At 48.7% G+C, this 24,493-nt stretch overlaps 1 protein-coding gene across 8 annotated transcripts in view; it reads left to right on the top strand.

Annotated features, from left to right (window-relative positions):
• LOC105467829 (glyoxylate reductase 1 homolog) overlaps positions 1 to 24,340 on the top strand; it is a 47,725-nt gene extending 23,385 nt beyond the window's left edge. For 2 of the 8 annotated variants that reach the window (XM_071084082.1, XM_011717557.3), the window contains 9 exons: positions 808 to 858; positions 950 to 1,023; positions 6,287 to 6,386; positions 11,552 to 11,644; positions 12,323 to 12,424; positions 13,446 to 13,608; positions 13,893 to 14,072; positions 14,401 to 14,525; positions 22,255 to 24,340. In XM_071084082.1, the coding sequence (XP_070940183.1) occupies positions 808 to 858; positions 950 to 1,023; positions 6,287 to 6,386; positions 11,552 to 11,644; positions 12,323 to 12,424; positions 13,446 to 13,608; positions 13,893 to 14,072; positions 14,401 to 14,525; positions 22,255 to 22,329 (963 nt within the window). In that variant the 3' untranslated portion in view covers positions 22,330 to 24,340. Of the gene's footprint in view, positions 1 to 807; positions 859 to 949; positions 1,024 to 6,286; positions 6,387 to 11,533; positions 11,645 to 12,322; positions 12,425 to 13,445; positions 13,609 to 13,892; positions 14,073 to 14,400; positions 14,526 to 22,254 lie in introns of all 8 variants that reach the window. The other 6 variants (XM_071084081.1, XM_071084078.1, XR_011616280.1 and 3 more) reach the window with 5 other exon arrangements.
• Positions 24,341 to 24,493: the final 153 nt, after the last annotated feature.

Raw genomic sequence — 24,493 nt, 5'->3', positions numbered from 1 at the left:
TAGGCCGGGCGCGGTGGCTCAAGCCTGTAATCCCAGCACTTTGGGAGGCCGAGACGGGCGGATCACAAGGTCAGGAGATCGAGACCATCCTGGCTAACACGGTGAAACCCCGTCTCTACTAAAAAATACAAAAAACTAGCCGGGCGAGGTGGCGGGCACCTGTGGTCCCAGCTACTCCGGAGGCTGAGGCAGGAGAATGGCGTAAACCCGGGAGGCGGAGCTTGCAGTGAGCTGAGATCCGGCCACTGCACTCCAGCCTGGGCGACAGAGCCAGACTCAGTCTCAAAAAAAAAATAAATAAATAAATAAATAAAAATTCAGCCAGCTGTGCAGTTGAGACTTTCACAGTGATCTTTAGAGTTTAGGGCAGAAAGCAAACATCGTAAGCTGTCAGCTCCCCATGAAATTGCATGGCAGACACATCTTGAAGCTCACTCCAAGAGACGGTCTCCAAGTCCTGCGGATGCAGAGGGAAGCTCTCCCAAGGTCTGCAAGGTTATGGGGTAGACTGAGCCATGCTAGGTTCTCATGAGAGTTTGTGGCTTTGGAGTTGGATAGATGTGGGTTCCAAGCTTATGACTTTTATTGTCAACACCATGGTCAGCAAAAAGAACTTGTAGAATTGCATGGGGACTTGAATGAGGTAATGTGTATGAACTTTCTGGTGTAAAATTTGGAGTTCACTTAAGTATAAAACAAATATTTGATGTTAACTTCCCACTTTGGGTCTAACCTTTGAGGGGATTATTATGAAGACTGGCTAAGCTTGCAGTTGAATAAGTAGTCTCTTTCCTCCTCCTCCATTAGCCAGCTGTGTGTTACCAGGCAATCACTAAGAAGTTGAAAATCTGTGAAGAGGTACGTAGGCTCCATACCTCCCCATTTTAATTTTCACCTGGGTCCTTAAACTGCAGGCTGACTGACTTGTTGATGTGCTTCCTGTCCGTAGGAAACTGGCTCCACCTCCATCCAGGCAGCTGACAGCACAGCCGTGAATGGCAGCATCACACCCACAGACAAAAAGTAGGACCTTTGATGAAAAGGCTTCCAGTGGCTCTGGTTCTGCTGAGGGTGGGGGGAAGTTGATCCCAGGGGGGTTCTTTAAGGGTTGTGTCCTAGCCATTGCTGGCATTGAATGGAAAGGGCGGGGGACGTTGTAACTTTTATTGACAATGGTAGGAGCAGTTTGACTCATAGGAGTCAGAAGCTGTATAAATCTATGGTCAGGTTTCCCTTGGGCATAAGCTGAGGGATTTTTTTTTTTTGGCTCCAGAACTCAGGAGCCAAGGAGCACTTGGCTTAGTGGTTCTCAGACTTTCCTGTGCCTCACAGTCACCTGGAAGGTGGCTTCTCAGTCAGTATGTCCGGGTGGGGCCCAAGAATTTGTATTTTTAACCAGTTCCCAGGTATACTGCTGCTGCTGGTCAGAGCTACACTGTGAGAACCACTGGCTGAGTAGAATCATTATGAAGCCCCAAAATTGGCCATGTTGGGGCAGATGGGGGAAGAGAAATGAAGGTGCTTAGGGGTCCTCACTGGGCACCTGCTGGCTGTCCTGCACCCTGCCCAGGGTGGCTGGAGTGATCGTGGACTTGCTCCCAGACCCAACTTGCACCCAGCCTTGCCTCTGTGCCTGCTCTGTAGGCCTGTCTCCTCCACAGAGTCTTGTTGACAAAAAGATATGTTTTCTAAGAAAACATGTTCTCTGGAGCAAGTTAGCTGAAGTCAGTTTCCAGTTTGTACCTTTCACATGGTCTTCCCCAGACTAAAAACAGTGCATCTTTTACTTGACGTTTTTGTACTGTCGAAATCAGTAATGCTACCAGTTATTTTTGGTGAACTTGCCTCTGTAGAGTGGAGGAGATAAGGGCATATTAGGTGCAAACAAAGGGGGAGGAGGATTGTGTTAAATAATAGTAAAAATGTGACCAGGATGGGGCTGACCACAGAATGCTGATGTCTTTACCCAACACATCTATTGGCCCATTAGTCAAACTTGTAGTAAAGAGTATGAAGCCAGCATCAGAACCAGCCAGTTTGTTACCCAACCCACCTTAATCCACATTTCCAACTTATCTGAGACACAGTGTGAAGGACTGTCAGTTGCCATCTTAAAAATCCAGAACCTTGACCAGGCGTGGTAGCTCACGGCTGTTTGACTCCCAGCACTTTGGGAGGCCAAGGTGGGCCGATCACCTGAGGTCAGCAATTCAAGACCAGCCTGGCCAACATGGTGAAACCCCGTCTCTACAAAAATTAGCCGGGCATGATAATGGGTGCCTTTAATCCCAGCTATTTGGGAGGGTGAGGCGGGAGAATCGCTTGAACCTGGGAGGTGGAGGTTGCAGTGAGCCGAGATCACACCACTGCACTCCAGCCTGGGCAACATAACGAGACTCTGTCTAAAAAAAAAAAAAAGAAAAATCCGGAAACTTCATCCCGGGTCTACTGGACTTCCTAGAACACCATGAAAGGAAAGGGAATTCACCTGTCATAATTTAGAATCATGGGGGATTATTGCACTAACCAAATAATGAGTGACAAAAAGATACCTCCTCATTTTTAAGTCGCAACTTGAAGCAGTTAGCAAGGAGGTCTGTTTTGGTGAGAAAGGTGGTGAGTTCCTTTTTCAACATGTGACTCAAATTACTTAATGCAGGCTGGGACAGGGAGAATGTGAGCAGCTAATATTCTAGCAGAGATTAGGGGCCCATTTGTAGAGATGGTTCCAGAAGACCAAAATTATGGAAAGAATGAGGGGGTCAAAGTGGAGGAGCTGCAGGGGACATCCAGCACTCAGAGAAAGCCTGAATTGAAAACATGGCCAAGCACAGTAGCTCATCCTTGTAATCCCCACACTTTAAGAGACCAAAGCAGAAGGATCCCTTGAGGCCAGGAGTTCATGAGCAGCATAGGAAATACAGCAAGACCCCATCTCTACAAAAAGTTTTAAAACTTAGCCAGGCATGGCGGCACACACCTATAGTCCTAGCTGCTCAGGTGGACTGAGGTGGAAGGATCACTTGAGCCCAGGAGTTTGAGGCTGCGGTGAGCTGTGATCACACCCCTGCACTCCAGCCTGGGAGACAGCAAAATGCTGTCTAAAAAAAGAAAAAAGGCTGGGTGCAGTGGCTCACGCCCATAATCCTAGCACTTTGGGAGGCTGAGGTGAGAGGATTGCTTGATACCAAAAGTTCGAGACCAACCTGGCCAACACAGCAAGAGCCCTCCATCTCTCTTGTTAAATAAATAAAATTGGCCAGGCGCGGTGGCTCACGCCTGTAATCCCAGCACTTTGGGAGGCTGAGGCGGGCAGATCACGAGGTCAGGAGATCGAGACCATCCTGGCTAACACGGTGAAACCCCATCTCTACTAGAAATACAAAAAATTTGGCCGGGCGCGGTGGCTCAAGCCTGTAATCCCAGCACTTTGGGAGGCCGAGGCGGGCGGATCACAAGGTCAGGAGATCGAGACCACAGTGAAACCCCGTCTCTACTAAAAATACAAAAAATTAGTCGGGCGCGGTGGCGGGCGCCTGTACTCCCAGCTACTCAGGAGGCTGAGGCAGGAGAATGGCGGGAACCCGGGAGGCGGAGCTTGCAGTGAGCCGAGATCGCGCCACTGCACTCCAGCCTGGGCAACAGCGTGAGACTCCGTCTCAAAAAAAAAAAAAAAAAAAAAAAAAAAAAAAATTAGCCAGGCGTGGTGGCGGGCGCCTGTAGTCCCAGCTACTCGGGAGGCTGAGGCAGGAGAATGGCGTGAACCCGGGAGGCGGAGCTTGCAGTGAGCACAGATCGCGCCACCGCATTCCAGCCTGGGAGACAAAGTGAGACTCCTTCTCAAAAAATAAATAAATAAATAAATAAAATTAAAAACTACAAAACAAGAACATGATATGATCAGAAACGAGGAAAGAGGCATTCTTTAGCACCATTGTCACATGCAAAGAGAGGTAAAGAAGTATAAGAACCAAGAAAAGACACCTGGGCAAGCTAAAAGTCACCTGTAAAAGCATGTCGAAATAGCAGTAGTGGCGGCCAGCCCCCAGCTCTCAGGGTTGCAGGAAGGAGGAGGCAGAGTATGTGAATGTGTGTGGAGGAGACTGGCCAAGGAGTGCTTCTGTCACAAGGATCGGGAAGGACCTGTGGAAGGAGGGGCTGGGGGAGTGGTGAGAGGTTTGGGGGAAGGCAGGCATAGGGAGAGGGATTTGTGGACTGGGACAGATTGGGTTCCGAGCTCAGGTGAAGGACTTAGCTTTGGAGAGGAGAGGCAAGGCCCACTCTGTTGATAACAGGAAGACTGGAAAGGTAGGGTGTGGGTAGAGAATTGAAGTTGGGAAAGAGAGGTGAAAATTGCTGTCCTGGTTCATGCAGTCAAGGAAGTTGCCTGGCTCTAAACACAGTGCTTCAGTGTCTTGTGGTGGATCCTGTTAGAAGTATCCAGGGCCGGGTACAGTGGCTCACACCTGCAACCCCAGCACTTTGTGAGGCTGAAGTAGGCGGATCCCTTAAGCCCAGGAGTCCAAGACCAGCCTGGGTAACATGGCAAAAGCCCGTCTTCACAAAAACTAGGTGTGGTGACGCATACCTGTAGTCTCAGCTACCCAGGAGGCTGAGGGGGAAGGATTGCTTGAGCCCAGGAGGTCGAGGCTGCAGTGAGCCATGATTGCACCACTGCACTGCAGCCTGGGCAACAGAACAAGACACTATCTCAAAAAATAAGTAAAGTATGAGGCCGGGCCCGGTGGCTGACACCTGTCATCCCAGCACTTTGAGAGGCAGAGGCGGGTGGATCATGAGGTCGGGAGTTCAAGACCAGCCTGGCCAAGATGGTGACACCCCATCTCTACTAAAACACACACACACACACACACACACACACAGACAGACAAAATTAGTTGGGCGCAGTGGCAGATGCCTATAATCCTAACTACTCAGGAGGCTGAGGCAGGAGAATCGCTTGAACTCAGAGAGGGTGGAGGTTGCAGTGAGCCGAGATCGCACCACTGCACGCCAGCCTGGGCGACAGAGTGAGACTGCATCTCAAAAAAATAAAAATAAAAAAAAAAAGTAGGCCGGGCGCGGTGGCTCAAGCCTGTAATCCCAGCACTTTGGGAGGCCGAGGCGGGCGGATCACGAGGTCAGGAGATCGAGACCATCCTGGCTGACACGGTGAAACCCCGTCTCTACTAAAAAATACAAAAAAAGGGGGGAGGGGGGAGGGATTGTATTGGGAGTTATACCTGATGTAAATGATGAGTTGATGGGTGCAGCACACCAACATGGCACAAGTATACATATGTAACAAACCTGCACGTTATGCACATGTACCCTACAACTTAAAGTATAATAATAATAAATTAATTTAAAAAAAAAAAAAAAAAAGATTCTTAAACTATAAAAAAAAAAAAAAAAATACAAAAAAAACTAGCTGGGCGAGGTGGCGGGCGCCTGTAGTCCCAGCTACTGGGGAGGCTGAGGCAGGAGAATTGCGTGAACCCGGGAGGCGGAGCCTGCAGTGAGCTGAGATCCGGCCACTGCACTCCAGCCTGGGCGGCAGAGCGAGACTCCGTCTCACAAAAAAAAAAAAAAAAAAAAAGTAAAGTGGTATCAAGCCTAGTGCTCAAGATGGCCGATTGGGAAGCCACTTCAAGGGCCAAAGACAGATGTCCGCTTTCTTACTATTATGGCACTGTGAGCTGAAATCCTCTGTCAAAGCAACAAGAGGCCGGGCGCGGTGGCTCACGCCTGTAATCCCAGCACTTTGAGAGGCCGAGGCGGGCAGTTCACAAGGTCAGGAGTTCAACATAGTGAAACCCTGTCTCTACTAAAAATACAAAAATAAACCGGGCATGGTGGCGCACGCCTGTAATCCCAGCTACTCGGAAAGCTGAGGCAGGAGAATCGCTTGAACCCAGGAGGCAGAGGTTGCAGTGAGCCAAGTTTGTGCCACTGCACTCCAGCCTGGAACAGAGTGAGGCTGTCTCAAAAAAAAAAAAGGCAACAAGGGGACTTTGCCCTGGGAGACTGGCCCTGAACCATACACATCATACTTTTTTCTGTGACAGTCAGGGGTTTCAAAATGCCTGTTTACGTCCTGGGACACCTTTAGACCATGGCATAGGAAAAGACCCATGTGCATGAAGCCCCTGGCTCTGCAGGTAGATTGGCACACTGCGGTTTCTGGTGGTCTGAGTTCCCCACCCTAAGCCTTGTGCTGCATGGACTCATCATCACCTTGACCCTCCCGCTCCACCCTGAACTCAACAGTCTCTGTCTGTTTCAGGATAGGATTTTTGGGCCTTGGTCTCATGGGAAGTGGAATCGTCTCCAACTTGCTAAAAATGGGTCACACAGTGACTGTCTGGAACCGCACTGCAGAGAAAGTAAGCATTCAGGGGTGGTGCCTGTTGGGTTGGGGGAGTCTGGGGTAACCCTAAGGGTGGACATCTCCCCCTGTTGTCTCAGCGTTCTGCATGCAGTAGAATAGAAGCCAAGCTTTTACTCCAGGCAGGTAGAGATATAGATGCCTAAACTTAGAATGTTATTATAAAAACTAAACATTTGTTGGGCGCAGTGGCTCACGCCTATAATCCCAGCACTTTGGGATGCTGAGGCGGGCGGATCACAAGGTCAGGAGATCGAGACCATCCTGGCTAACACGGTGAAACCCTGTCTCTACTAAAAATACAAAAAAAAAAAAATTAGCCAGGCGTGGTGGCGGGCGCCTGTAGTTCCAGCTGCTCCGGAGGCTGAGGCAGGAGAATGCCATGAGCCCAGGAGGTGGAGCTTACAGTGAGCCGAGATCGTGCCACTGTACTCCAGCCTGGGTGACAGAGCGAGACTCCATCTCAAAATAATAAATTAATAATAAATAAAAACTAAACATTTAAAAATACCCAGGGGGTAAAAAATGAAGGAAAAATCCCCCCCTCTGCTGTTACCTAACATAGCTTGTGTTAGGTTTTACATTCTTGTTTCCATGCCTATGTGAACATACACACATACAGTGAGTGTCATTCACACAGAGCCTGTGGATAGATCCACTTGGTTCTTTTTACCGGCTGTATGGTGTTCTGTGCACTGGAGCGTTGTGCAGTGATAGCAGTGTTTCGTATCTGTGCCATCCAGTGCAGTAACCACTGTCTATCCACACAAGGGTATTAAACATTGACAACATGAAGTTGTCTAGTACAGCTGAAGAATTGAATTTTTATTTCATTTAAATTAAAATTTAAATAGTCTCATGTGGCTAGTGGCTACCATATTAGACAGCATGAGTTTAGAAGTTCTCAACCTGAGGTGGTGGTCCATGGCTTCAAAAGGTCTGCATGCCCAGAGATGGAATTCCAAATCCATGAATGATCACTTTTTATAATGGAGAGAGGCAACAGCTCCCACCAAGTTCTCCTCTGAGAAAAGATGAAAAGCCATGGCCTGAAAACAGAAAACTAAAGCACTGTACTCCTGCATGGAACAAAGGAAGAGAGACTAAGAACTTCCAGCCTCTTGAGATGGCCAGGTGTAGTGGCTCACACATGTAATCCCAGCACTTTGGGGGGCCAAGGCAGGGGGATCACTTGCGCTTATGAGGTAGAGACCAGCCTGGGCAACATGGCGAGACCCCATCTCAATTTGTATTAAAATATATATATATGGTTTGTTTTTTTTTTTTGAAACAGTCTTGCTCTGTTGCCCAGGCTGGAGTGCAGTAGCACAATATCAGCTCACTGTAGCCTCTGCCTCCCGGGTTCAAGCAATCCTCCTGCCTCAGCCTCCTAAGTAGCTGGGATTACAGGCACCCACCACCACAACCAGCTAATTTTTGTATTTTTAGTAGAGATGGGGTTTCGCTGTGTTGGCCAGACTGGTCTCAAACTCTTTTTTTTTTTTTTTTTTGGTCTCACTCTTGACCCCAAGTGATCCGCCTGCCTCAGCCTCCCGAAGTGCCAGGATTACAGGCATGAGCCACCACGCCTGGCCTAAAAAAAATAATAATCAATGCACATGGTATGGTTGAGCATGTGTTTGTGAAAGGGGTGGGCATGCCCATGTGTGCACAGGAAGGTGCTGCTGGGAGCCCTGTGAACAAACAGTACAGCAGCGATAAGAGCTGGAAGGAGGTGTGATTGCTGAAGGGAGTATTGGAACTGATGATTTAAACTTAAAATATTCTAAACAAAGTAAAAATTCACCTCACTGGAATGATGTTCTTTTCAAGAATAACAGGGAAGTGGTTAGAGAGGTGAAGGGGTCTGGAGGAGACAGGCACTAAGGATACATTCAGATACTTGGGCTTCAGGTGCTGGGCGTTTGTTTGGCACTATGAGGGCCTATCAGGAGTGGGATCTCAAAGGCCCCATTGGCAGGGTATTTTGAGATTACGATATCCTGAGACCCTGCTACTGCCAGAGGGTAGGGTAACCAGGAAATCTAGAGTACATATTTAGTAAAGATTATCTTTAAAAAGCCATTTAATCCTATGATATTCCCATGGAATTTCTAAAAGACTTTTGGTAAAAATGATTCACTGGTTCTGTTAGAATAGCAGGAAACATAGTTTGGATTTTCAGAAAAGAGAGTAATGAGGAGAACCCTCCCAAGCAAAGGTGATGACATGATGTAAAGCTATGTTACTAAAAGGCCGCAGGGAACACCAGGCTCTGTGAGGACTGGGCAGCCTGGGACAGCCTCTGATCAGTGAGATATAATAAAGGGCTGGTCAGTGAGTTTGGTTCCGAACAACTAATTAGAAGTTTGGGAAAATGCTGATCCTACTTCCTACCACATACTAATATATCCCAAGTTAACTACAGAATTAATTTTTTTTTTTGAGATAAGAGTTTCACTCTTGTTGCCCAAGCTGAAGTGCAATGGTGCAATCTCGGCCGGGCACGGTGTGTTAAACCTGTAATCCCAGCACTTTGGGAGGCCAAGGCGGACGGATCACAAGGTCAGGAGATCGAGACCATCCTAGCCAACATAGTGAAATCCTGTCTCTACTAAAAATACAAAAATTAGCTGGGCGTGGTGGCACACAGCTGTAGTCCCAGCTACTCAGGAGGCTGAGGCAGGAGAATTGCTTGAACGCGGGAGGCGGAGGTTGCAGTGAGCTGAGATCGTGCCACTGCACTCCAGCCAGTTGACAGAGCAAGACTCCGTCTCCAAAAAAAAAAAAAATAGCACAATCTCGGCTCACTGCAACCTCCGCCTCCCTGGTTCAAGTGGTTCTCCTGCCTCAGCCTCCCCAGTAGCTGGGATTACAGGCGTGCGCCACCACACCCAGCTAATTTTTTGGGTTTTTTTAGTGGAGACGGGGTTTCACCATGTTACCCAGGCTGGTCTCGAACTTCTTTTTTTTTTTTTTTTTTTTTTTTTTTTTTTGAGATGGAGTCTCGATCCGCCGCCCAGGCTGGAGTGCAGTGGCGTGATCTCAGCTCACTGCAAGCTCTGCCTCCTGGGTTTACACCATTCTCCTGCCTCAGCCTCCCGAGTAGCCGGGACTACAGGCGCCCGCCAGTACGCCCGGCTAATTTTTTTGTATTTTTAGTAGAGACGGGGTTTCACTGTGTTAGCCAGGATGGTCTTGATCTCCTGACTTTGTGATCCGCCCGCCTCGGCCTCCCAAAGTGCTGGGATTACAGGCGTGAGCCACCGCGCCCGGCCTCGAACTTCTGACCTCAGGTGATCCACCCGCCTCGGCCTCCCAAAGTGCTGGGATTACAAGCATGAGCCACTGTGCCTGGCCTAGAATTAATTTTTTAAAAGAAAATCAGAAGAAAATAAATATTAACATAGATCTTTGTAATCTAGAAACAATAAAGATCACACAAGAAGATCAGTTGATTTTTTTTTTGATAATACTCCCCAACAACAAAAAATAAACAAAATTGAAAGGAATACCAACTAGAAGTACTTGCAGCAAATACGATAGAAGGGTAATACGTTGATTTTATTAAATACATAGTTTGATAATTAAGACAAAAAAATTAGCAGGGTGCTCCTAATTTTAGATGTGAGAATAGGCTCACACCTATAATCCTAACACCATGGGAGGCTGAGGGAAGAGGATTGCTTGAGTCCAGGAATTTGAGACCAGCCTGGACAACATAGACTCCATCTCTACAAAAAATAAAATATTAGCCGAGTGAGCTGGCACCTGCCTATAGTCCCAGCTGCTTGGGAGGTTGAGGCCAGAAGATCTCTTAGGCCCGGGAGGTAGAGGCTGCAGTGAGCTGTGATCATACCACTGCAATCCCACGTAGGCAGCAGCAAGACCCTGTCTCAGAAAAAAAAAAAAGACAAAAAAATTGCTCACAAAAGAGGAAACAAAGGCATAAAAAAGGTTCAGTAATCAGGAGTAATTAAAATATATCAAACAAAAAGTTGCCTTTTTTGACTGGTTAAATGATCAGGTAGGAAGAATTTTACATATATTTACGGGCCCTTATTTGTAGTTTTTAAATTACACACTTGGCACTGGCATAACAGGAGATATTGCTGGTGCTCTTTATGAAGTGACGTAGTCTAATTGGGAAGTCATCTGTCTACATTTGTTAAGAGCCTTAAAACTGTTTTAGAACCTGTTTTATTTTACTTGTGGAGACCTAAATTTAAAACAGAAAAGTTTTGTACATAAAGGTGTTTGTTGATATCACTTTACAATTGAAAGCGGGCTAAGTGTCAAACTGCAGGTGAGCCATTAGGTAAATCACAGTATGTCTCTCAGTGAAGTGTTCTGCAGTCAACCACTATAAACCATAATTATGCCAGAATTATGAAAGATAATATAGATAAATGTGAATCGTAAAATTATTAAAAGTTTGATATAAAATAGTAGGCCCATCCAGCCTGGGCAACATGGTGAAACCCTGTCTCTACAAAAAAAAAAAAAAAGAAGAAGAAGAAGAAAATCAAGCATGGGGCATGCACCTGTAGTCCCAGCTATTCAGGAGGCTTAGGCAGGAGGATCACTCGAGTCCAGGAGGTTGAGGCTGCAACGAGCCATGATTGCACCACTGTGCTCCAGCATGGGTGACAGAGCAAAACCTTGTCTCAAAAAAAAAAAAAGCCAAAATGTTAGTGCTTTTAGACACTTCCAGAAGTCTTATTAACCTGACAACAGTGTTGAGAAACATCCCAAAAAGTAATGGCCACCAGGCGGAAGGGTCCCAGCCACAGCCCCACGTTCCCAGCAAAGTGTTGATAGCTCAAGGCCACAGCCAGGACAGCACAGCAGGGGCTGGGGACAGGTGCTGCTCACATCCCATTCTTGAAACAGTACACCTTCAGCAGACACTTGTGAAGTAGTGCATCATCCTAGGCACCTGTCACGCAAAAACTGAAGATGGCTGGTAAAAGGCCCCGTGCACTTCATCAAAAGTTGGGCTCCTGTCTCCATGACCCAGGCTCCCGGCCTCAGCCTCCTGCCTTGGAAGGCCTGCCAGGAGGCCTGGTCAGCGCTTCTCTGGCCTGGCTGGCATGTTTGTTGTGCACTGCCTGCAGCTCACGTTAGGATCTGTGACTTTTGCAGTGTGATTTGTTCATCCAGGAGGGGGCCCGTCTGGGAAGAACCCCCGCTGAAGTCGTTTCAACCTGCGACATCACTTTCGCCTGCGTGTCGGATCCCAAGGCGGCCAAGGACGTAAGGACCCCCTCCCTCCCCTCAGCGACTCCGGGTCACAGCCAGGATTGCTGGCTGGCCTCCTCCCCTCCTCCCCTGCACACCAAGTGAGTGTCCACATGTGGGGGGCTGAATTTCCCATGAAGGGCCATTTCCCATTGTGAAGGGTGTTTGCATTAATTGAATACAGACTTCCTTTAATTCCAATCAAAGAATGAATACTGCTAGAGCCCTTGGAGTCTGTGCTGAAATTCGTCTTGAACAGGCTTCATGTGTTCTTGTTGAACTGGAAGCTTTGGGACTGAGTGTGCCTTTGGTCCAGGTGCCAGGTTTTTATATTTAGCTGTTGCTGTGTTTGTATATTTTACAAGTTCAAGTGCGGTAGTCATCTTGTTAAACTGGTGACTAGCCTAATCCAAGTAAATCCAAAGAAGCCCCCAAAATAAACCATTCTTTTAAATGGGTTTCTTTTTAATAAAAAGAAATGCATACACTCACATATATTCTTTTTAAAGATAAATGGGAACATGCAGGAAGTACTTTTCTATCCCTTGCTTATTTCATTGTTCTTCCCTTTTCAGCTTGATAGAAATCAGGAAATGAGCCAAAACAGCAGCAGGATTCTGATCTGAGGTCTGTAGGGCTCCTGAGCATCTGCCTGGGAGCCTGGGCTATTGCTTCTCCCTTATGTCCCCACAGCTGGTGCTGGGCCCCAGTGGTGTGCTGCAAGGGATCCGCCCTGGGAAGTGCTACGTGGACATGTCAACAGTGGACGCTGACACAGTCACTGAGCTGGCCCAGGTAGCAGCCTTCCTCGGGCTGGCTCTCCAGCATCTTTTCTATCAGAGCCCAAGACCCAGGCTTACAAGAATGGGCAGTTACTCTAGAGCCAATGCCAGAGAGGGAAGAGGAGAGGCGAGTAGCCTTGGGACTAGCCTATCCCGTGCTCCACCTTTAAACCGCAGCTAGTCTGAACAGCCATGGGCAGTTGCTGCATGGCTGGGATGGGCATCAAGTCCTGGAGCTGCCAGCCTTATGTTGAGAAGTAACCCAGGCCGCCCGCCTGGCATTGGGGTTTGAGCAGCTGTCTGCATTTGGCACTGGCAAAGCATCCCTCGTCTCCGAGCATCTGGCCCAAATAAGGGAGTGGGAGTTGGGACCCACATGTTCTGAGGGGAGGGCAGCATCCACAGGGAAGTTGTGTGTTCAGCCAAGCCATTGACATGGTCGCATCGGGTTCTAGTTGTTGGTCTCTAAGAAATTCCGGGCCGGGCATGGTGGCTCACACCTGTAATCTCAGCACTTTGGGAGGCTGAGGCAGGCGGATCATGAGGTCAGGAGATTGAGACCATTCTGGCTAACGCAGTGAAACCCCGTCTCTACTAAAAATACAAAAAAATTAGCCAGGTGTGATGGCGGGTGCCTGTAGTCCCAGCTGCTCAGGAGGCTGATGCAGGAGAATGGCGTAAACCCAGGAGGCGGAGCTTGCAGTGAGCTGAGATCGCGGCACTGCACTCCAGCCTGGGCGACAGAGCAACACTGTGTCTCAAAAAAAAAAAAGAAAGAAAGAAATTCCAAGTCAGTTGGATGCCTGTGTGGAGACCCCAGCGTCTCATCACTGCTGTGATTCGGCCTGTCTGACCTGCACATGGTTAGCTCCTGAGTTCAGGAGTCAGCTGTAGAACCTTGGTATGGGTGGCCGTCTTCTCCAGCTCTGGAAGGTGTGATGAGCAGCCGTGGCCACTCAGCAACACTCCTTGTGTCCTGCCCAGAGAGCGCTGGGAGAGAGGAGGCCTCCAGAAGCTGTGACTTTTCTTTCCAGGTGATTGTGTCCAGGGGGGGGCGCTTTCTGGAAGCCCCCGTCTCAGGGAATCAGCAGCTGTCTAATGACGGGATGTTGGTGATCTTAGCGGCTGGAGACAGGGGCTTATACGAGGACTGCAGCAGCTGCTTCCAGGCGATGGGGAAGACCTCCTTCTTCCTAGGTAACACGCCTGCACCCGTCAGGCCTGGAGCCTGGGGCCACATCTCCTCTGTGTCACACTGATGACAGCGTCAGTCCCACACGGCCTTTCTGCCGGGGGCCCCAGGGAAGGTTTCCTTTCACCTGCATAGTCAGTGCGTGGAAGGAGGAAGAGCCCAGTCTGTCGGGGGCAGGTGAAGGGGGCCTCCCCTGGAGAGAGGTGGGTCTGAGCAGAGGTGAGCGTGGGCAGAGAAGCCCTGTCTGTGGCATTCTTGGGCTGTGACCGTGAGTCTTTGCCCTGGGCAGGTGAAGTGGGCAACGCAGCCAAGATGATGCTGATCGTGAACATGGTCCAAGGGAGCTTCATGGCCACTATCGCCGAGGGGCTGACCCTGGCCCAGGTGACAGGCCAGTCCCAGCAGACACTCTTGGACATCCTCAATCAGGGACAGTTGGCCAGCATCTTCCTGGACCAGAAGTGCCAAAGTAAGTTGCCTTTGGTCCCTCTTCTTGCATTTGGTGTTTGATTAGAACAGGGGACTACGTCAGGGGTTCAGTGAGCATGAAAGATGCCCCTCTCTAGTCAGTCCCTGACCCTGGCCAGAGGAGGTTCAGAAACACGGTGGGCGGGATTTGGGAATATAAGCTGGGAGTGCCAGCCCTCAGGTATCTAAGGGTGTGGGAGAGGCCGTGAGGCCTAGGCTGTGTGGAACAGAGCCTTGAATACGTTTTAGGTATTGACACCTGATGGACTGTAGGTGGCTTTTAATTTCAGGTCCTTGGCTTTTATCTGATACTGGCTTTTTCTCCTCAGATATCCTGCAAGGCAACTTTAAACCTGATTTCTACCTGAAATACATTCAGAAGGATCTCCGCTTAGCCATCGCACTGGGTGATGCGGTCAACCATCCGACTCCCATGGCAGCTGCAGCAAACGAGGTAGCGTAGCTTGACAGAGGGTGTGGCCCAAGTCCCAAGGCCCTTCAGTTTCTTTTTCTTTCTTTTTTTTTTTTTTTATTGTGATGGAGTCCAGGCTGGGGTGCACTGGCGCGATCTCGGCTCACTGCAACCTCTGCCTCCTGAGTTCAAGCAATTGTCCTACCTCAGCCTCCTGAGTAGTTGGAATTACAGGTGCCCACCACCACAGGCTAATTTTTGTATTTTTAGCAGAGACAGGGTTTCTCTATGTTGTTCAGGCCGGTCTCGAACTCCTGACCTCAGGTGATCTGCCCTGCCTTGGCCTCCAAAAGTGCTGAGATTACAGGCATGAGCCACCACACCCAACCATTCGGTTTCTTTTTCTTTTTCTTTTTCTTTTTTTTTTTTTTTTGAGACAGTCTTGCTGTGTCACCTCAGATGCCCGCCACCACGTCTGGCTTTTTTTTTTTTTTTTTTTTTTTTTTTTTTTTTTTTTTTGTATTTTTAGTAGAGACAGGGTTTCACCGTGTTAGCCAGGATGGTCTCAATCTCCTGACCTCGTGATCTGCCCTCCTCGGCCTCCCAAAGTGCTGGGATTACAGGCGTGAGCCACTGTGCCTGGCCCAGTTTCTTTTTTTATTCCCTTCCCTCTACTTAGTTTAGCTTTTCTTCGTTCTTTTTCTTTTTTTCGAGACAGAGTCTCACTCTGTCGCCCGGGCTGGAGTGCAGGGGTGTGATCTCAGCCTCATGCCTCAGCCTCTCAAGTAGCTGGGATTACAGGCATGCACCACCATACACAGCTGATTTTTGTATTTTTAGTAGAGATGAGGTTTCACTATGTTGGCCAGGCTGGGGTTCCACTGCGTTAGGCAGGATGGTCTCCATCTCCTGAGCAAGATGTTGAAACCCCGTCTCTACTAAAAATACAAAAAATTAGCTGGGTGTGGTAGCAGGCACCTGTAATCTCTGCCTCAGAGAGGCAGAGGCAGAGAATTGCGTGAAACTGGGAGACAGGAGGTTACAGTGAGCGTAGATCGCACCACTGCACTCCAGCCTGGGTGACAGAATGAGACTCCATCTCAAAAAAAAAAAGCAAAAGAAAGCGGCTACAGCCTTCTCCGGCTTACTGTTTTCATGGTATGTATATTTTTCCATGCATTTCCTCTCTTATTTATGTCTGAATTGTGTCTTTCGTAGACAGTATGTAATTGGGGCTTGGATTTTTATCCATTTTGATGGTATCTGCCTTTTAATTAGCATGTCTATTAGCATTTTTCAAATGACATTTTAAGCACTTATACATGCACTTTTTTTTATATTTGAGACAGTCTCAGCAGTGGCGCAATTATAGCTCACTGCAGCCTTGACCTCCTAGGCTCAAGCAATCCTCCCACCTCAGCCTCCCGAGTTGCTGGGACTACAGGCGTGCATATCTGTATCCAGCTTCACATACACTTTTTTTTTTTTTTTTTTTTTTTTTTTTTGAGACGGAGTCTCACTCTGTCGCCCAGGCTGGAGTGCAGTGGCCGGATCTCAGCTCACTGCAAGCTTCGCCTCCTAGGTTCACGCCATTCTCCTGCCTCAGCCTCCCGAGTAGCTGGGACTACAGGTGTCCGCCACATCGCCCGGCTAGTTTTTTTGTATTTTTTTTTTAGTAGAGACGGGGTTTCACCATGTTAGCCAGGATGGTCTCGATCTCCTGACCTCGTGATCCACCCGTCTTGGCCTCCCAAAGTGCTGGGATTACAGGCTTGAGCCACCGCGCCCGGCCCACATACACTTTTGAAAAGTTTTTTAGGGTAGAAGTTCTACTTTCTTAGTTCATGTTCATAGAATTTGAATCTAAAAAAAAAAAAACAACTGAAAAACATTTGTCTTTACCATATGATTACAATAAAAATGACACTGCGAAACAGCAGCTGTATTTTTCAAGTACTATCAGCTGATACACTATTTTATTCTATTTATTTTATTTTGAGACAGAGTTTCACCCTTGTTGCCCAAGTTGGAGTGCAATGGTGCAATCTCGGCTCATTGCAACGTCTGCCTCTTGGGTTCAAGCGATTCTCCTGCCTCAGCCTCCCCAGTAGCTGGGATTACAGGTGCCTGCCACTACTCCTGGCTAACTTTTTGTGTTTTTAGTAGAGATAGGGTTTCACCATGTTGGCCAGGTTGGTCTCAAACTCCTGACCTCAGATGATCCACCCACTTCAGTCTCCCTAAATGCTGGGATTACAGGCGTGAGCCACCACGCCCAGCCAGTACTGTTCTGTTGACACCTGGCTTTTCATAGTGTAATTCTCTATTCCTGAATTCTTTTTTTTTTTTTCTTCTTTTTTTTTTGAGACAGAATCTCACTCTGTTTTCCAGGCTGAAGTGCAGTGGCATGATCTCAGTTCACTGCAGCCCCCACATTCTGGGTTAAAGTGATTCTCCTGCCTTAGCCTCCTGAGTAGCTGGGACCACAGGCATGCACCACCACACCTGGCTAATTTTTGTATTTTTAGTAGAGACAGGGTTTTACCATTTTGCCAGGCTGGACTTAAACTCCTGGCCTTAAGTGATCCGCCCACCTTGGCCTCCCAAAGTGCTGGGATTACAGGCATGAGCCACCGCGTGCAGCCTTGTTCCTAAATTCTGACTTCTGTCTCTTGTCTGTTTCAACATTTCAAAGTACTTATTTCATGACTCTTTCAGATTACATTACTATTTCAAGTCCCCCCTGTTCATTCGACCTGTGGATTCTCTCTGGATAGTAGAATTCCCCATGTATTTATGTATTTTATAAGTCTTTTTTGATGAAAGCTCATTTCTTTGTTTTTGTTTTTTTTTTAATACGGAGTCTCGCTCTGTCTGCCCGGATCTCAGCTCACTGCAAGCTCCGCCTCCCGGGTTCAAGCCATTCTCCTGCCTCAGACTCCCGAGCAGCTGGGACTACAGGCACCCGCTACCATGCCCGGCTAAATTTTTTGTATTTTTAGTAGAGACGGGGTTTCACCATGTTAGCCAGGATGGTCTGGATCTCCTGACCTTGTGATCCGCCCGTCTCGGCCTCCCAAAGTGCTGGGATTACAGGCTTGAGCCACCGCGCCCGGCTGAAAGCTCATTTCTGACTATAGTTATTTCCCAAGGGTTTGATGTGGCTTGCACTGGGAAAGCTGCTCTTTTAAGTGACTTCCAGGTTGCCTCCACCCTGACTGCAGGATTCATTGGCTTGGAAGCAGAGTTTTTAGGTTACTTTCTCAATGCAGCTCGGTGCTTTCCAGCCATTTCAGTTCGGAGCTTAGGCTCTGTACTGTTAGGAGTTCAGAGGTCGGGTTCTTAAGGTTAACTGGTGCATTGAGCTTTAGTAGTTGTATTGATATGTGGTTTGATTTGGAGCTAGCGTTTTTATCATTTGATTTCTGTTTGTTGCCTTTGTCTTTTGTTTGTTCCTCCTTTCTTGCTTGCTTTTTAGAATTCCAGTTTCGGCTGGGCACGGTGGCTCATGCCTATAATCTCAACACTTTGGGAGGCTGAGGCAGGCAGATCACCTGAGGTCAGGAGTTCGAAATCAGCCTGGCCAATATGGTGAAACCCAGTCTCTACTAAAAATATCAAAAATTAGCCGGGCATAGTGGTGGGCACCAGTAATCCCAGCTACTCGGGAGGCTGGGATAGGAGAATCGCTTGAACCTGGAAGGTGGAGGTTGCAGTGAGCCGAGATTGTGCCTTTGCACTCCAGCCTGGGTGACAGAGCGAGACTCCGTCTCAAAAAAACAAAAAGAGGTCAGGTGCGGTGGCTCACACCTGTAATCCCAGCACTTTGGGAGGCCTAGGCGGGCGGATCACGAGGTCAGGAGATCGAGACCATTCTGGCTAACATGGTGAAACCCCATCTCCACTAAAAATACAAAAAATTAGCCGGGCGTGGTGGCGGGCGCCTATAGTCCCAGTTACTTGGGAGGCTGAGGCAGGAGAATGGCGTGGACCCAGGAGGTGGAGCTTGCAGTGAGCCAAGATTGCACTACTGTACTTTAGCCTGGGCAACAGAGCGAGACTCCATCTCAAAAAAAAAAGAATTCCAGTTTCATTTATCTATTTTCTTTTTTACTTTGCCTCTTTACATTCATTTTTTAGGGTTATTCTACAGATTGCAATATAAATCCTTAAAATAGAGTTAATCTTGCCAGGCACGGTGGCTCATACTTGTAATCCTTGTAATCCTAGTACTTTGGGAGGTCGAGGCAGGATTGTTTGAGCCCAGGAGTTTGAGACCCCCATCTGTACAAAAAAAAAAAATACAAAAACTAGCTGGGCGTGGTGGCAAGCACCCTATTCCTAGTTACTTGGGAGGCTGAGGCAGGTGAGGCAGGAGGATTGCTTGAGCCTGGGAGTTCAAGGATGCAATGAGCTGTGATCGTACCACTGCACTCCAGCCTGGGAAACAGAGCAAGACCCCGTCTCAAGAAAAAAAAAAAAGATAATCTTGTACCATTTCCCGTTAAATGTAGAAACTTTGCAACCACATAAAAGCATTTATTTCCCCCTCCCTCGTCTTTTAAGGCAGGGTTTTTCAACCTCGGCACTACTGTCATTCTGTGTGTGGGGGCTATCCAAGCACTGCAGGATGTTGGGCAACCCACCTGGCAGACGCCAGTGACATAGTTCTCCTCGGGTGACAGAAAATGTCTCCAGATATTACCAGATATCTCCTGGGGGCAGAAGCACCACAGGTGTGAGAACTCTCACTCTGAGGTATAGGTGGGTCCTGGGTGTTCCATCTGCCTTTGTTTTATTTATTTATTTATTTTTTGAGACAGAGTTTTGCTCTTGTTGCCCAGGCTGGAGTGCAATGGCACAATCTTGGCTCACCACAACCTCCACCTCCCAGCTTCAAGCAATTCTCCTGCCTCAGCCTCCCCAGTAGCTGGGATTACAGGCATGCACCTGGCTAATTTTGTATTTTTAGTAGAGATGGGATTTCTCCATGTTGGTCAGGCTGGTCTCGAACTCCTGACCTCAGGTGATCCACCTGCCTCGGCCTCCCAAAGTACTGGGATAACAGGCGTGAGCCACCACGCCAGGCCTCATCTGCCCTTGTTTTAAACCCACCAGGCAACACTGTGATTTTTAAAGCAGTCATGTGGCCGGGCGCGGTGGCTCAAGTCTGTAATCCCAGCACTTTGGGAGGCCGAGACGGGCGGATCACGAGGTCAGGAGATCGAGACCATCCTGGCTAACACGGTGAAACCCCGTCTCCATTAAGAAATACAAAAAACTAGCCGGGCGAGGTGGCGGGCGCCTGTAGTCCCAGCTACTCAGGAGGCTGAGGCCGGAGAATGGCGTGAACCCGGGAGGCGGAGCTTGCAGTGAGCTGAGATCCAGCCACTGCACTCCAGCCTGGGCGACAGAGCGAGACTCCGTCTCAAAAAAAATAAATAAAATAAAACAAAGCAGTCATGTGTATTTTTATTTTTATTTTTTTCCAAGACGGAGTTTTACTCTGTTGCCCAGGCTGGAGGGCAATGGCGTGATCTCATCTCACTGCAACCTCCGCCTCCTGGGTTCAAGCCTTTCTCCTGTCTCAGCCTCCTGAGTAGCTGGGACTACAGGCACATGCCACCACATCCGGCTAACTTTTGTATTTTTAGTAGAAATGGGGTTTCTCCATGTTGGCCATGGCTGGTCTTGAACTCCTGACCTTGTGATCTGCCCACCTCTGCCTTCCAAAGTGCTGGGATTACAGGCATGAGCTACTGCGCCTGGCCAGTCATATGTATTTTAAAGAAATTAAGAGAAAAGGCTGGCATGGTGGCTCACGCCTATAATCCCAACACTTTGGGAGGCCCAAGTGGGCGGATCGCTTGAGGTCAGGAGTTGGAGACCAGCCTGGCCAACATGGTGAAACCCTGTCTCTACTAAAAATACAAAAATTAGCCAGACATGGTGGCAGGCGCCTGTAATCCCAGCTACCTGGGAGACTGAGGCACAAGAATCTCTTGAACCTGGGAGGCAGAGGTTGCAATGAGCTGCGATTGTACCACTGCACTCCAGCCTGGTGGACAGAGCTAGACTCCGTCTCGAAAAGAAAATAATAGAAAAAATAATTTTAAGTTTCTCTAGATTTACCGTTTCTAGTAGACTCTATCCCTCCCTAAAGAAGAGTTTCTCTCTGGTGTTACTTCCTTTCCACTGAAAAACTTTCTTTGGAATTTCCTATAATGTGGATCTGCCCAGTGACAGTTTCTTTTACCTGAAAATGTCTTTATTCAATTGTAACTGTCAACTGTGAGCTGAAAGTTACAGCTGAGCTGCAGTGAACCTCAGTTATGGTGTCTCTTGCAGGACTACTTAATGTAGAAAACAAAACAAAACAAAAAACCCCACAGCCCACAGCTAATTACGTAGGAGGGACCCATGTGTCCAGCCACATTGCCTCAGCATGGCCCTATTGCCTGTCAAGCAATGGCTTTTTAGTTCTTTTCAAGCTTTTTCATATTCCACTAGTGTCTCTGGGGCAGGTGCTGATTGCCAGGCACTGTTCTGCACTCCGAGTACATGTTGGTGTGCAGCTCCCTCCATCCCTCCCAGGAACACTTACATTTAACTGCAAGCGGGTACAGAATTAGCACATAAGCAGTTAAAAAGGTCAGAATTTCACAGTGTAAGAAATACAAGTAAAAGACAGAGATGACTGGGTAAAGTGGTGGGTGCAGCTGCTGCTTCATTTGGAACAGTTGGCAAAGGCCTTTGAGCTAAGAAAGAACCAATGATAAGTGAGTGAGGGAAAAGCATTCCATGCAGAGGGAATAGTAAGAACAACAGCCCAGAGGATAACATGGAAAGGCTTTGGAGAGTGATCTGCAGGAAGGGACATTAGGGACATTATTAAATTACTAATAATACTGAATGCTTTTTTTTTGAGACGGAGTTTCGCTTTTGTCGCCTAGGCTGGAGTGTGATGATGTGATTTCGGTTCACTGCTCACTGCAACCTCTGCCTCCTGGGTTCATGCAATTCTCCTGTCTCAGCCTCCTGAGTATCTGGGATTACAGGCACGCGCCACCGCAGCCTCTATTTTTTTTTTTTTTTTTTTTTTTCTTTGAGACGGAGTCTCGCTCTGTCACCCAGGCTGAAGTGCAGTGGTGCAAGCTCAGATCACCGCAACTTCCGCCTCCCAGGTTCAAGCTATTCTCCTGCCTCAGCCTTCTGAGTAGCTGGGATTACAGGCCACCATGCCCAGCTAATTTTTTGTATTTTTTTTTCTAGTAGAGATGGGGTTTCACCATGGTAGCCAGGCTGCTCTCGATCTCCTGACCTTGTGATCTGCCCACCTCGGCCTCCCAAAGTGCTGGGGTTACAGGCATGAGCCACTGTACCTGGCCCTAATTTTTGTATTTTTATTAGAGATGGGGTTTCATCTTTTTGGCCTGGCTGGTCTCGAACTCCTGACCTCAGGTGATCCACCCACCTCGGCCTTACAGACATGAGGCGCAGTGCCCGGCCAATGCTGAGTGCTTTATATCCCATAGTACACGTCATTCTCACAAGAACCCCTGGGTACTATTCCCTCTCCCAGAGCAAGAAGCACAGTGGCTGGGGCCCAGAGAAACAGATGCTTCGTGCAAGGTCAAAACAGGATTCCTACCTAGATAGCCTGGGCTCCAGCATTGCCTGCTAGCCTCATCCGGCACTGCCTCCAGGAATCAGATCTAGGTCTTGAAGGCAGCTCTGGGGCCAGAGACTGAGCCATCTCTTTTTTTTCCAGGTGTACAAAAGAGCCAAGGCGCTGGACCAGTCCGATAACGATATGTCCGCCGTGTACCGAGCCTATATACACTAAGCTGTCGACACCCCGCCCCCACCCCTCCAATCCCCCCTCTGACCCCTTCTTCCTCACATTGGGTCGGGGGCCTGGGACTTCATTCTGGACCAGCCCACCTGTCTCCATTTCCTTTTATACAGACTTTGAGACTTGCCATCAGCACAGCACACAGCAGCAGCCTTCCCCTGAGGCCGGTGGGGAGGGGACGAGTGTCAGCAGGATTGGCTTATGGGAAAGCTCTTGAGCTGGGCACTGGCCCCCGGACAAGGTGGCTGTGTGTTCACACACACACAAACACACACACACACAGACTCGCCCCTGGATAGAAGCTGCCCAGAAACTGCTGCCTGGCTTTTTTTCTTCCGAGCTTGTCTTATCTCAAACCCCTTCCAGTCAAGGAACTAGAATCAGCAATGAGAGTTGGAAGCCTTCCCACAGCTTTCCCCAGAGCGAAGAGGCTGTAGTCACGTCCACATCCCCACTGGATTCCCTGCAAGGAGAGGCCTCGGGCCCAGATGAGCCAGTACAGACTCCAGACAGAGGGTCCCTTGGGGCCCTCCAACCTCAGGTGATGAGCTGAGAAAGATTTTCACGTCTGAGCGTCCACTGTGCACCCAGCGCTCCATAGACGCGTTTGTGAACTGAAAAGAGACTGGCAGAGTCCCGAGAAGATGGGGCCCTGGCTTTCCAGGGAGTGCAGCAAGCATCCGGCCTGCAGGTGAGCTTGGAGGTCCGGCCCTCACCGCCTCGAAGCCACGCCCCAGACGCCACTGCCACAAGCGCTCCTCCCTGGGCTGTTCTAGTATTTGGATTTGCATTCCAGCTCTTGGGAGGGGGTCCTCAGGGCCACTAGTGATGAGCCATGAGGAGTGGGGGTTGGGGGCGCTCCTTCCTGTTTCCGTTAGGCCACAGACTCTTCACCTGGCTCTGAAGAGCCACTCTGACCTCGGTCCCCTCCCAGTGGTCCCCGCTTCTCCAGTCTGCCCTGCCAAGTCCCCTGCATGCCCACCACTCTCCATCCTCCCTCCTTGCCCTCTTCCTCCTGTGGAGACAGTATTTCTTTCTGTCTGCCCCTTCTTTGGCCCAGACCCAGCCTGACCAGCGATGAGCATTTCTTAGGCTCAGCTCTTGATACGGAAACGAGTGTCTTCACTCCAGCCAGCATCATGGTCTTCGGTGCTGCCCGGGCCCGGGGTCTGTCGGGAGGGAAGAGAACTGGGCCTGACCTACCTGAACTGACTGGCCCTCCGAGGTGGGTCTGGGACATCCTCGAGGCCCTACATATCTCCTTGGATAGGGGACCATGGGGGGCTTGGGATGATGCAAAAAAACAAGTCACCCAAGGGATGTCAGTTTTTTCTCTCTCTGCATGGGTTGGATTTTCCAAAATCATAATTTGCAGAAGGAAGGCCAGCATTTATGATGGAATATATATATATAAGGTGGCCACACTGGGGTGGGGTCCTTCCCCCTCACAGCTTTGGCCCCTTTCACAGATAGAACCTGGGTTAGAGGATTGCAGAAGATGAGGTGGGGGGGGGGCAGGGAAGATGCCTGTCGGGTTTTTAGCACAGTTCATTTCACTGGGATTTTGAAGCATTTCTGTCTGAACACAAAGCCTGTTCTAGTCCTGGCAGGACACACTGGGGGTGGGGGCGGGGGAAGATGCGGTAATGAAACCGGTTAGTCAATGTTGTCTTAATATTGTTGACAATTCTGTAAAATTCCTTTTTATGAATATTTCTGTTTAAGCTATTTCACCTTTGTTTTGAAATCCTTCCCTTTTAAGGAGAAAATGTGACACTTGTGAAAAAGCTTGTAAGAAAGCCCCTCCCTTTTTTTCTTTAAACCTTTAAATGACAAATCTAGGTAATTAAGGTTGTGAATTTTTATTTTTGCTTTGTTTTTAATGAACATTTGTCTTTCAGAATAGGATTGTGTGATAATGTTTAAATGGCAAAAACAAAACATGATTTTGTGCAATTAACAAAGCTACTGCAAGAAAAATAAAACACTTCTTGGTAACACAGCTGTGCCGCGGGAGTCCTGCTTCCCTCGCCCTCGGCGAGATGGGTGGGAGGAGAGGGCAGCTGCGGGGCCGGGACGGGTTTTCGGGACCTCAGCGTCTGGGAGAGACGGACCTGCGAGCGGCGGCGAGGTCCGCTGCGGGGTTGGAAGCGCG

Source organism: Macaca nemestrina, chromosome 18 (genome assembly GCF_043159975.1).
Source record: "Macaca nemestrina isolate mMacNem1 chromosome 18, mMacNem.hap1, whole genome shotgun sequence".
Lineage (NCBI taxonomy): Eukaryota > Metazoa > Chordata > Mammalia > Primates > Cercopithecidae > Macaca > Macaca nemestrina.
The sequence above is the reverse complement of the archived record's forward strand: the minus strand, read 5'-3'. Positions and strand labels throughout refer to the sequence as shown.